Source organism: Kryptolebias marmoratus, linkage group LG14 (genome assembly GCF_001649575.2).
Source record: "Kryptolebias marmoratus isolate JLee-2015 linkage group LG14, ASM164957v2, whole genome shotgun sequence".
Classification (NCBI taxonomy): Eukaryota; Metazoa; Chordata; class Actinopteri; order Cyprinodontiformes; family Rivulidae; genus Kryptolebias; species Kryptolebias marmoratus.
This window is the reverse complement of record NC_051443.1, coordinates 17,765,804-17,778,533: the sequence shown is the minus strand read 5'-3', so window position 1 is coordinate 17,778,533 and position 12,730 is coordinate 17,765,804. Positions and strand designations below refer to the sequence as shown.

The 12,730-nt window shown below is 39.8% G+C and overlaps 1 protein-coding gene across 1 annotated transcript; it reads left to right on the top strand.

The window, feature by feature from the left end:
* Positions 1-70: 70 nt before the first annotated feature.
* On the top strand, positions 71-12,366 carry LOC108232603 (anthrax toxin receptor 1). Its single transcript, XM_017410508.3, has 18 exons — positions 71-458; positions 2,825-2,896; positions 2,980-3,051; positions 3,163-3,244; positions 3,347-3,380; positions 3,602-3,681; positions 3,910-3,978; positions 4,063-4,143; positions 4,240-4,300; positions 4,446-4,544; positions 6,007-6,076; positions 6,391-6,469; positions 6,690-6,785; positions 6,931-6,972; positions 7,089-7,181; positions 9,584-9,748; positions 10,347-10,427; positions 11,579-12,366. The coding sequence occupies exons 1-18, from the start codon at positions 304-306 to the stop codon at positions 11,945-11,947; spliced, it is 1,800 nt and encodes a 599-aa protein (XP_017265997.1). The 5' UTR covers positions 71-303; the 3' UTR covers positions 11,948-12,366.
* The last annotated feature ends 364 nt before the right edge of the window (positions 12,367-12,730 follow it).

Below are 12,730 nucleotides of genomic sequence, written 5' to 3'. Positions count from 1 at the left end.
TTCATTTGAAGGAAGCAGTAAATCCCTCTCCAACACGTGTGTTTTTATTCTTGTGCAAACTCGTGTTGCTGAGCTGACTGAGTGTGAGGGAAGATCCTGAGACTCCCTCCTCCTCTGCTGATGTGGAGTTGCTGCAGCTCAGATGGGACTCTAATCCAGAGAGGAGCACTTGATGCCATGGAGATCCCTCTTCACAGGATGGTTGTCCACTTCAGAGCACTCTGAAAGAGAGGTCAAGAGGGAAGACTCTAGCTGGACAATATTTATATTTCCCCTCACTTTGGCTGTCTTGAGCTCAGGGTGATGTTCCAGCTCTGGTGCAGACAGACCCAGCTCTGTGTGGAACTGGGGATACTGCTGGGGATCCTGGTGGTCGGCGGCGCGGCTCAGGTTTATGAGATGAAGGAACCGGGATCATCCTGCTACGGAGGATTTGACCTCTACTTTGTTCTGGACAAGTGAGTGCTGCTGCTCTTTGGCTTCATCTCAGGAGAGGAAGTTTAAACTTTGGTGCATGATTTCTCCGAGTTTGGGTTAATGGCACAGATGCAAACATCTCGACACGCTGTCCTCCAAAGACTTTAATGGACTCCAACTTGCCAATTACAACTCAGTGTGTTTAAAATGTATATCAGATGGGAAATTGTGGATTAAAACTGTACAGTGTGCAAATGTTACTCAGCTTAAAGAAACATGGAGAGACATTTTCTTAATACTGATTTCAAATCTTGACAAATATTTATTCTTTCCATTAGCATTCTCTGTGTTCATTGCTGATCTCAGAAAAAAGGAGTGTGTTAAAATATGCAGCTGGGTTCACAAAAGAAAAATAATATTGCATTTGTCTGGAGCAGTTTACTGTAATTACTGTGAGCTGAAAAAAAAAATCTCAGGCTGCAGCCTTTGAAAATCGCTTCATGAGTTTGAGCTGCAGGAATAACAAATATAGCTAGTGCTTTTCAAATAATATTTGCAAGCTCGTGTGACATCTTATGTGAGCTTGCCTGATCTGCTAGAGCTTGGAATGTTGGAAATGACTCTCAGCTACTACCACTCCACATTTTATCTGTAAATCTGTAAAAATCTGTAAAAGTCACTGAGTTAAAGCCATTCTTGTGGTGGCCATCCTGACTCCAGGAGTTAATCGGTTGCAGATCCAAAGATTTATTTCTGAGAGTTTGATTGAAATCCACCCAGTCGTTCATGAGAAATTTTGCTAACAGAGCTTGACGCCAAGATTTTAAACAAAGATTTGTGAAATGTGCTGCACTCAAAGTATGCGTTGGGGACGATGCTCAGCTACTACCCCAAAAAATATTCAGCTCAGTGTCTGTAAAACCGGCCAGTTACGTTCATGGTAAGATTGCTTTGCTGTGGCAGCCATCTTAAATCAGGTTGACTTCAAAAGTTAATCAGTTGTAGATGCACATCCAATGATTAGTTACCATTAAAATCAGTGATTCATGAGATATTTTGCTAACAGTACAGACAAACATGCACACAAGCAAAAACATTATTCCGTTGCCTTGAGTGGCAGGTGATAATTATTCCTAATTCTTGAATTAGCTAACACATATGTTAGTTTAATTTAAGCTATGAAACCAGCATTGTGCAATTTTACTCATCAAACACGAGCGCAGATTTTTTATTTAAATGCAACAATAAATTTTAAACTACCCTGTTATTAAATCGTGGTGATCAGGTCATGTGTCACATGCTCTGATGCACACAAGAGCTGATCTAAAGCATGTTTCTTCTGTCACTTCTTCATCTGTAATGTGTTTATACATTATCTGAAATGATAAAATGCTTCGGCTGTCAAACTGCGGCTGTAATTCTCTGACAGGAGCAGCCTCAAATCTGCGCTTTGGACAGCAGAACCCTTTCTCCATTGGAGCCAAATGTTCCAAAGACTGCGGCTTTTTGGCTCAACTCGCCGCTTAGACTCACATTGCTGGATAAATGAAAACATAAGGAGGAGGAGAAGTCAAGAGTGGGAGGAGGAGGAGGTTGTTTTAGCCCCAAATTTCCACCTAATTACTGACGTCCACTTGAAATGTTTGCGTTCTTCTGCTGATTTGTTTGGTTGAGGCTGCAAACTGTAACAAATTCTGGACCCGACGGAAGCCACAACAGAGCCATGTGATGCTTTCACTTTGTTTTTCCCTTTAACAAATGCATGCACGGGCCTTTTTTAAGCCTTTAAGTGGAAATTATCAAAAGAATTATCGCTTAAGATGACTTCTTAAACAATGAATCCCAAAGCCAAACAGTTACACTCAAACAGTGATTAGTTGAATGAGCATAAAAATGTCTACAAAGCTTTATATCTTACTTTCCATGAAACAGTCTTGTCACTTAAACTCATTATATTTGGGTTGGGTCAACATAATATTTTAGTGATATTTCAGAATTTTGACTTGGGCTGAATCTGATTCATTGTAATTGGGTGGGCCAAATTAAATTTCCCCAGCAAATGTTTTTACCGCCTTCCACCAAAAGGTTTCTGATTTTCTTAGTGTGTGTTTTGTGTGTGTGTTTGTAGTGCTAGCTAAATGTATTATGAACCACTGGATGGATTTAAATGAAACTTCCAGAAACTATTTGTTAGATTTCTGCTTTTCTGCATCAAAAGGAGACAGTTGAGGTGGTTTGAGCATCTGATTAGGATGCCTCCTGGACGCCTCCCTTCATAGGCTTCCCTCTGGGAGGAGACCCCCGGGGGCAAACCCAAAACTCACCGGAGGGATTATGTTTCCTCTCTTGTCTGATTTGTCACTGCCCTGAAATGTCTGATTTTTTAATTTTGTTTTGTTTTTCTCAGGTCTGGCAGTGTGCAAGATTACTGGAATGAGATATATTACTTTGTGGATCATCTTGCTCACAAGTTCATCAGGTGCGTTCACACACAAAAAACAACAAGAAAATTGAAAAAAATAGTTGTAATCTGAGTTGTTGTTCTTTATTTTGTCTCTGTAGTCCTCAGCTGCGGATGTCTTTTATTGTGTTTTCCACAGAAGGGCGGATACTCATGGCTCTAACAGAAGACAGGTGGCTCAAACACAGATGCACTCAGCGAACGTCATGATTTTATATTTGCATTCTTGGTCTCATAATTCATTGTGATCAGTGTTTTTTTGGTATGTTTTGTTTCCTGATCAGAGATAAGATTCGTGCTGGGCTGGAGGAGCTGAGCATGGTGGAGCCAGGCGGAGACACCTTCATGGACAAAGGACTTCATAAAGTAATTAAATAAACTAACCCCACCCAAGCGTTTGGCATAAAACTCTTTAAATGAGGCCAATTTAAATTCATAGCCACTGACGCCTGAAACTTTTCCCTCCAGGCCAGCGAGCAGATTTACTATGGGACAGGATATGGTGAGCAAAACTTCTTCTTTCTTGGTTGTCATTTTAATCACAATTTGTCAATAAAAGTTGGTAGAATTGACTCAAACTGTAAGAATCCAGTGCTCCTGTGAAAATAATGTCTAAAAGATATTTTTCTAGATGTTTCAAGTTGAGAACTGGACTCCTGGTTGGATTTCATTGGATAAAAAAAGACTTTGTTACATGTTTTAAAAAACGGTTTTGTCCTTTAGGTTACCGGACAGCCAGCGTCATCATCGCCCTGACAGACGGAGAACTGAGAAAGAATCAGTTCGATCAGGCTCAACTGGAGGTGAAAGATGAGACCAAAAAAAAAGGAGTATTTTTCTCATTCTGCCAAAAAAAGCCTGTGATATTAAAGCGTCACATGATTTCTGTTATCATCAACTCGTTTAACATTCATGTTTTCCTTGGCTTGTTGTGCGCGTGGCCCCATCCCATTGCAAATGTTTCCCAGCAGCGGTGAAAGAAAACGCCAAAAAGGCGTTTTTGTTGATCTTAATGTCGTGTTTTGAATCAGGCCAGCAGAGCACGTCAGCTGGGTGCCACTGTCTACTGTGTGGGGGTGAAAGACTTCAATGAAACACAGGTAAGTACTGTGGTAGCTAACCAATAGATGAATTAAATATTAATTTAAACATATAAAGACACTTTTGGCTCCTTTAATTGGCAGCTTTCCACTATAGCTGACAGTAAGGACCATGTTTTTCCCGTGGATGATGGATTTCAAGCGCTGCAAGGGGTCATCGACTCGGTAATTGGGATATTTCTAAAAAGATCTTGATTAAATTCTCAAAAGCGTACTGCGACTTCTTGACTTTTTGTAATTAGATTTCATTTTTTGAGTTAGATCCTGAAGAGATCGTGCATCGAGATCCTGGCAGTAGAGCCGTCCAGCATTTGTGAAGGAGGTAAAGAAACAGGAACACAACTTTTGTTTCTGGGTGCCTGAAGTTTCATGCATTGTTGAAATCACATCATGGCGATCCATTTGTTTTCAAAGATATAATGCACATAAATCTGTAACATGTAGCAACACAATTATTTCCTCTTTAGAAACCTTCCAGGTGGTTGTCAGAGGGAATGGTTTCCTTCATGCCAGAGATGTAGAGAAAATCCTCTGCAGCTTCCGCATCAATGATACAATTACTTTGAGTAAGTTTTTTTTTTAAATTTTCCTAAGATATAGCAGGTAATTTAAGAGTAAAACAACAAAAACATAAGATTGCCATCAGTATTGCAGAACTTTAGGAATTTACTAATCTCCCAAAATAACGATTTAACAAATTAGTTTTGCTTTTAAATGCAAACTTTTTTGAGAATAAACGATTAATAATCTAATGATATATAATCTGCATCAAACAGGGGCTGTCATCAATCAAGCAGCACAAAATGAGAAAAGCATAACAAATTTTTACCTTTAAAAATGTTTTCACTGAGCACTTGAAAATGTTTAAAATACAATTAGATTGATAAAAGTGAAACATGATCGTACTTTATAAACAGAATATAGATAACAGGATAATGAGCTGAATGTTGATTTGCTGGCTTTGTCCTGGGTTTGAAACTCTGCTGCAACCTTTCTGTGCGAAGTTTGCATGTTTAACCTCATGCATGTGTGTTTGTTTCTTTGCCCAGATACTCTGGTTTCCTCCCATGATTAAAAAAAACATGCATGTTAGGTTAATTAGTGATTCTAAATTAGCCTTAGATGTGAGTGTGTGGATGAATGGTTGGTCTCTATGTAGCCCTGTGACCTGTCAACGATGTCCCACCGCCTCTGGATCACTGGAAATAGTCACTAATGGAAACAATGACCGATGAACTTGAGAAAAACAGGTAAACATCACAAGAAATAACCCAAAGAAACCACAAGGAAAACCGTGACTAAACTTATAACAAATAATGGAGATAAACTCAACCTTCAAAATAAAACACAAACGATCCGGCACCATTACATCTTGTCTGCTTGATCAGAAAACAATGCAAGCAATTAAAACTTTATTTTTTTCCCATTTTGCCAAATCAAAATATATAGCTGGTAAATTAGCTAATGATGGTAAATAACAGCAATTTAAAAAATAAATGCAATGGGTGAGAAACATGTGAAAACCCCATTCTGTGTATAATATGCCACTCTGGAGGAGGGAGATTTCAGTTTGTGTCGACAATTATTTAACTAGACGATTATAATGAGCCAAATCTCCATCTTTTACTTTACACACTGAAGCCACAGATGTCATTTTGCCGGTGTTGACAGGTCCTGGGCAGAGTATTTGCTATCAAAACCTTCTAAAATTTGCCATTTCCCCCAGCTGCTAAAATGCTCAGCGCGTCTCAGAAGAGGAATGTCTGAAGAGAAATGTGGATCCCATCAGGGACGAGCGTTGTCTTTCGCACACGTTAGACCCTCTCTCGGCCAGGACAAACAAACCACTAACGCCCCCTCATTTTCCTCACTTTCCACAAGGAGAAGAAGTCCAGGAATTTAATAACAAAACACTATTTTCAGGCTTGAAACATCTGAAGTTTTAAAACAGGAAAAGAAGAAAAAAACAACCTTTTTCCACTGCATCACAGACACTAAATATAAGCTCACATTTTTCTGTTTCCACAGTGAAGAGGCCTTTGGTGGTGAGAGATACTTATCTTCTGTGTCCAGCTCCTGTTCTGGAAAAATCTGGAACGTAAGTCATTTCTGTTAACGAACAGTGATTTCTGCAAACTTGATTATATTTGCACACTTGCTCTTATGCAATGAGGCAGAAGCATTTAGAGGACATTGAATCCCATCGCTCAGAAAGTTGCGAAATAACCCATATCATGACCAAATAAGGAACAAAATGACCAAATGCAGACGCAAAACAACCAGTATAAGACACAGAAAGGCTACAATTTATTCTGGTAGTGTGTTTGAGAACTGTCAGCCAATTGCTGCATAAACTGTCTGTGATTAGAGACACGTTAATTGACTTTATTAACTGCCTTCTCACCCCTGCAGGTCGGCCACTCTTTATGTCAGCATGAATAACGGCCTCAGCTTCATATCAAGCTCTGTCACTATTACAGCCACCTCCTGTGTGAGTATAGAAGGGGAGAGAAAAATCATTTAATGTATAAAAGTTGACAAAATCAAACCATTGACTGTAACATTGCAATGATTATATGACAGCATTACTTGTTACAGCTCAGAGGTTTGTCTTTTTTGTTCTTGTATAAATCAATCATTTCTCAGCTTGAATCAGAGTTGTATGCATGAAAGAGACAGAATATGGCCAATATCTAATGTTTGTTGTGCAGTCGGATGGGACCTTAGTGGGAATCGCGCTGCTCATCCTGCTGCTCCTGCTCACCATCGCTCTGCTGTGGTGGTTCTGGCCTCTCTGCTGCACCGTGGTACGACTCTGCATAATTAATCTGAAAGACTAATAAACCTGTACATGTTGTTTTTGCACTTGAATAAAAACAAGCACCTTTGCATGATAAAACAACAATAAAAGAACATTCAGTATCTCCTTTTTTTTTTTTTATTGCCTTGCAGGTCATTCATGAGCCACCTCCTCCAGTAATAGAGGATATCTCTGTACGTTTCTTTTTTTCCCTTTAATTACATTCATTGATCATCATTTCACTTCCTGTACTTAAGTTTATCACAAGTACTGAGTTAACCTCAAATAAACACATGGTTCTTATCTTCAGGATGATGAGGATGGTTTTCCAAAGAAAAGGTGGCCCACTGTAGATGCATCGTACTACGGAGGCCGTGGAGTCGGGGGCATCAAGAGAATGGAGGTAACTCAGAGAGCAAATTAATGAATTTATATTAAATATCATTCAAAGGCAGCAGACTTTAGTAAAAATACGGCAAATGATTCTACTTTATTGCTTAAGCACCTGACACTAACAGAAGTGCGGTTTTATGGGAAAGGCATTAAATTTAACTGTGATTTCTTTAAAAGTGGGTTATTATGTGGTTGCATGCTTTCTAAAAATAGTCACAATTGCACAAATTGTAAAAAGATTAGAGTCCAAATGAATCAATGTGAACAAAACTGACTAAACCCAAAGAACCAGTCGAGTCATATCATCCAGCCAGGAAGCCTGAACAAAGAAAAACTGAAAAAAGAACAACATAAAAGTACATTTAACAGCATTACTAAATGAACTCAAATCTACCAAAACAAGAGTCACTAAATGGAGAAGGATAAGTGATTTTTATGCATTACTGGATGAGCTACCAGAGAGGGAAAAAAACAGAAGCAATATGAAAACAGAAAATATTTTATACATATTTACACTTTGGTTTAAATTCACCACAAAATAATAATCTTGGTTAAAAATCGCAGTTTTCAGAGGGTATTCATTTAGTTCAGCTGCTGCAATCATTACCTTGGTATGTCTTCCATGTTTCCTGTATTTGTGGTTTGATTTTTTCTTTTACTGTGATATTTCCCACATGTGCAACCCAGCTGAGCTCTGATACACTAACAGGTCGTCACGAGTCCAACACAAAGAATTGGACAGCTACACAGAGTTCAGGGCTAACGTTTTGTTAAAGTTTGGTTATTCTCGCCGGATGGATGAGCTAAAGGCTGGTCTGAGTAAGGTCAAGACCAAAGTAGATTGCTGTCGTCCTAAAACAACATGTGAATGCCATTTAATAAAGTTTGACATCGTCTTCAGTTACAAAGAGCAGCAACAGCTAGCAGTAGCAGTTTCAATACAGCATAGGGCACATTCTGCAGTAATGCAAATCTGACAGTAATGTAAAAGTTTATGAAGATGAAACTATATGAACATTTTGATACTAGGGTTGTTTAAAGATGGCAGTAAATCACTCGTCCTAATCAGATTAGCTCTATTTTTTTTTCTAAAACTAGGTAATTCAAAGAGCTTTCTACAACAGGTAAAAGATGAGCTGTTCATAATTTTCACACTAAACCGTCTTTATAAGATCTGAATTATCATTTTAAGACTCCCCTCCCAGTTTGTTTTGAACATCCTGCCTTGCAGTGTCTTCACTGTCAGAATAAAGAGCTTATTCTCACATAGCCTACATCCGGACAGTAGTAGTTCATTCCTGACTACATGACAGACTGAATAACCGATTAACTTGACAATCACGTCTCCAAACTCTGAAGAAAAGACACAGCAGCTGTGTCCCCACGCCGGCTTAAAGCAGAACTTGAAAACTCAGCACATTAAAAGATTTAAACGGCTCTTGCTGTGATGCAGCGATAGAGCAAATCACGGTTACAGAATCAAAGCGTTTTCCATTAACTGGTTTCAGGTTCACAGAAGAAATCTGTGACAAACATTGCTGCAGCTTTTAGCGAGCAGAAAAGAAATGATGAAAGCTGGGAGTGAGATCAAACAGACGGACTATAAAGCGCTGCAGGAATTTATTCCTTAATGGAGTTGAGCACGAAAGTCCATGCTGGATGAAAGCGAGTCACTTTATTGTTGTGACAAACTGAGAGCCAGAGAGAGAGAGAAAGCTAAGAAGAGGCCAGCTGGACAGTAAACTGCGAACGCTGCAGAAATTCTTGGTAGAATCAAAGAGACGAGAGGTTGTGTGAGTTATCTGTTACCGTTACCCAGCAGTTCATTACTTTAGACACAGCAGTCAGAGATAGAAGAACCAATCAGTCATCTTTGAGGAAAAGCAGTGGTAAGTAAAGCTTCGCTCAGGATGAGTCAGTGCATTTAAAGTTCAGATCAGAAGGAGAAAGCTTAAGATTGGATTCCTACACGGCACAAAGACAGTCCTGGACCACGAAGGGTCCTGCGTCTGTGTGTGACGGTGCTTTCAAAAAAACAGAGGTTGTCCAGTCTGAATAAAGTCCTCCGCAGGCTGGCAGTGCAGCCTGTGAACTTGTCCCGGAGCTGCCAAAAACACACATGATCCCAAACACTGCAGTGGAAAGTATGCACAGCTTCATTTATGTCTCTTTCTGCCAAGTTAAAGCCTTTGAGGCTTTTTGTGCAGTAGCTGAAAGGGAGTGAAACTGAATAATGAACTTACAAGGCTGCATTGACGTCGCTGGTTTAACTCATGGGTTTCTGACTCACTCCTGATAGTTTAGCGTTTTTAGGGCATTAAAGGAGGTCCTGCGTTGGGACATTTGATTGGGTAACTTGTTTGGGTCATGGCTCTCCTGCTGGTTCATTTAAAAACGTCTGTTTTGCTTCAGGTCCGTTGGGGAGATAAAGGCTCGACTGAAGAAGGAGCCAAGCTGGAAAAAGCCAAAAATGCTCGAGTTGTGATGCCGGCCCAGGAGTACGATCCCCCGTCACCTCAGCCTTACTATCACATGCACAAGACCATCCGTCCTCAGAAGTGGTACTCTCCCATCAAGGTGCCCCAGATGATCAGTTTTTTAAAATTAACCAAATTATATATCTTGTATTGTTTGGCACAGTTTTTAAATGTCAACGCTCTGCTTTTTTGGCATCTTCTAAGCCTTTAAACAAAGCACAGTCTTGTTTGGCTGTCAAACACCGTGTCCTCAAGCACAGAGGACGTGTTAAATCTACACATGTGGCCTATTGTGTGTGCATTCACATAAATCTGCTGCCTTTTCACAAGAAGTGAGAAAATGTGTCTGCTTCAGTGCCTTTTGGGAATGATGTCCTATCAGGAAATAGTTATTAAAGTTCTGCTTCCTTAAATATTAGTCAACTGATTGGACTATAATAAGAACCAGACATGAACTGAGCAAACCTCTGAGTATGGAATCTGCTGAGCAGCTGATATTTTTCAACAAAATATATTCTTTGTTTATCAGTGTTAGTTTCATTTATAAAACTTTCTATAAATCTGGCATCTGAGTGTCAGATAAACAGAAGAACTCTTAATCATTTTATGATTACTGCATTCACTTATCTTTCAAAGGATTTGCACTTGTGGCCGTGGCTACTACATGCACGTTATGATTTGTGATCGTGTTTCTGCAGGGAAAGCTGGACGCTCTGTGTGTATTCCTGAGAAAAGGCTACGACAGAGTGTCTGTGATGCGTCCTTATCCTGGAGACAAGGTGAGACGAGCGTCGGCTCATTATAACCACATTCAAAACAAAACGTTGAATACAACTATAAACGAGCAATTAAAAGGGTCAAAACATGCAGATTCGAGAAAACAGCGAAATTAAGAAGCTTGAAGCAAAAGGTTAAACTACAAAAGAAACATAGATAAGATTTTACTTGGCATTACCTGCAGCCATTTTACAGTAATATGGAAGCCCATTTCTGCCACTGTGATAATAAAACACTGATCCATTTTTTATTTATGACTTAGCTATCTTATTATAATGACATAGCATCTCATATTTATGACTCAGCACAATGAGATGATTTAGCGCCCAATAAGTCATTTGTTATACTAAGTCATAATAACATCACTTAGCATCTCATTATGACTTAAAAACTTAGAGTTAGGACATGATATGTCATATTTATCATGTAGCATGTAAAAAAATGACTTAGCACATCATAGTTGTGAGTTAATTTTAACAAAAATGGTTAATCTTTCATAATTCTGAGAAGGTATTGTAGAGATAATACCTAGAATCTCATATTCATGACTTAGCATCTCAAAATTAAGCTTTAACTACATTATTATGAGACGCTATATCATAATTTCTCATATTTTGAAGGTATTTCATAATTAATAGATGCTAAGTCATAAATATGAGATGTTATTTATGAGATAGTATCATTAATGTGAGGTGTTATGTCATAATTATGAGATAGCTAAGTTGTTTTTATAAAATACCAGTTAGGATTAGATTTACTTTTTAACATAGTGGTAGAAATGGGCTTCCATAATGAGTTGAATCTGATTGATATTTTAAGCAACCTTTAAGGCAAGTAGACTAAGGTAAGGAGAAACTTTGGTCTGGAGAAATGCTCCTGCCTGCAGAAGTCATTAGGTGTAAATGCTGCCTGCCTCCTTCAGTTCCCAGCGTCTGCATGACGGCGTTGGCAAAAAAAAAGCTGTTTTCTTTTTATGACATTCAATAAATGAAGAATTTGCTTTTTTCCATCCAAACCTGCCAGCCGTTTCGCCGCAGGAAATTTGGAGAATTAGTCGCGCCTCGTTTCTTGCTGCTGTGATTTTGCTTCTCTTTACGTCTTCAGCTGCACAGTTCGCACTTTCCTCCACAAATTGTCTGTGCTTTCCTCACAGGGCAGGTGCATAAACTTCACTCGGAGCCCGTCCTACCCTCCTCCCCGCTACCCCATCTACAACCATCCCTCCACGCCTGTCTACACTTTGCCCCAAAGGTATCAGCGCCGCTCGTCCGACGGTGACCAGGACCTCCACTTGCCCCCCTCACCGACTTCAACCTTACCTCCGCTGCCGTCCACTCCCCCCCCATCCTCCAACAGCTCTCCCTGGTACACACCCCCTCCAAACAGAGCCTTGCCCCCGGCCAATGTCTCCGAGCCCCCGTCTCCGACAGGCTCTCTGCCACCTCCACCTCAGAGCCCACCTTCTTGCAGAGCGCCGCCTCCCTCACGCCCTCCGCCACGGCCTAACCACGAGAGCCACTGATGGTTCAGAACCAACCCTGAAAGACCTTTTCTCACTGTATTTGTACAGAGCTGAGCTAGCTGTTTCCTGCTGATTTAAGCCTTCATGCAACACTAAACTAATCCCTCGCTGGCTTCAGTATATCGTTCACTACACATGCGTCTAACTTTTGGCAAAATACAAATTGTACCACAGCTACGATTTCTACGATAACTTCATACACGTCTCAGAAGAGTTGCTACATGTATTTCCTAAAGCGTGAAATGATCTTTGAGTTGTGTGTAAACTACCAAACATCATCTCTGGCTGCAGTCACCCTGAAAGTGATGCAGCAGCCGGAATTACAGACTGCAGATCTGAGTCTTGTGATCAGATTTGTTTGTACCATTATGATGTGCAATAAATCCGTAAAAAATAAATATATATATTTATTCTATTGATTGTGTTACAGTTCATCAGTTGTGTTTTATTAGAGGACAGAAGAAACGTCTGATCCTTTGCTAAGAGAGTTTAACAGTTTTATATTTTACAGTTCAGCAGGTGATAGTTTCGGTCTGCTTTGTGTGTACTTTAAAGCAGAGATACCCAATCCTGGTCCTGCATGTTTTAGATGTTTCTCTGCTTTGACACACTTGATTTGAATGACTGAGTCAATAACAGGCTTCTGCGGTCATCAAAGACCTGCTGAAGAGCAGGGAAACAATGAAAACATGCAGGGCCGTGTTCCTCGAGGACCAGGATTGGAAACCACTGCTTTAAAGGGACAGTCCAGTCATCTAATAGTTATCAGTAGTTAGTGCTGTA

Bases quoted from the DNA above. Each gene is read 5' to 3' on its own strand.
- LOC108232603 (XM_017410508.3), top strand. From the start codon at position 304: ATGTTCCAGCTCTGGTGCAGACAGACCCAGCTCTGTGTGGAACTGGGG. The intron at 6,786-6,930 runs GTACGACTCTGC...ATTGCCTTGCAG, and splicing joins GGCCTCTCTGCTGCACCGTG to GTCATTCATGAGCCACCTCC. The intron at 6,973-7,088 runs GTACGTTTCTTT...TCTTATCTTCAG, and splicing joins CAGTAATAGAGGATATCTCT to GATGATGAGGATGGTTTTCC.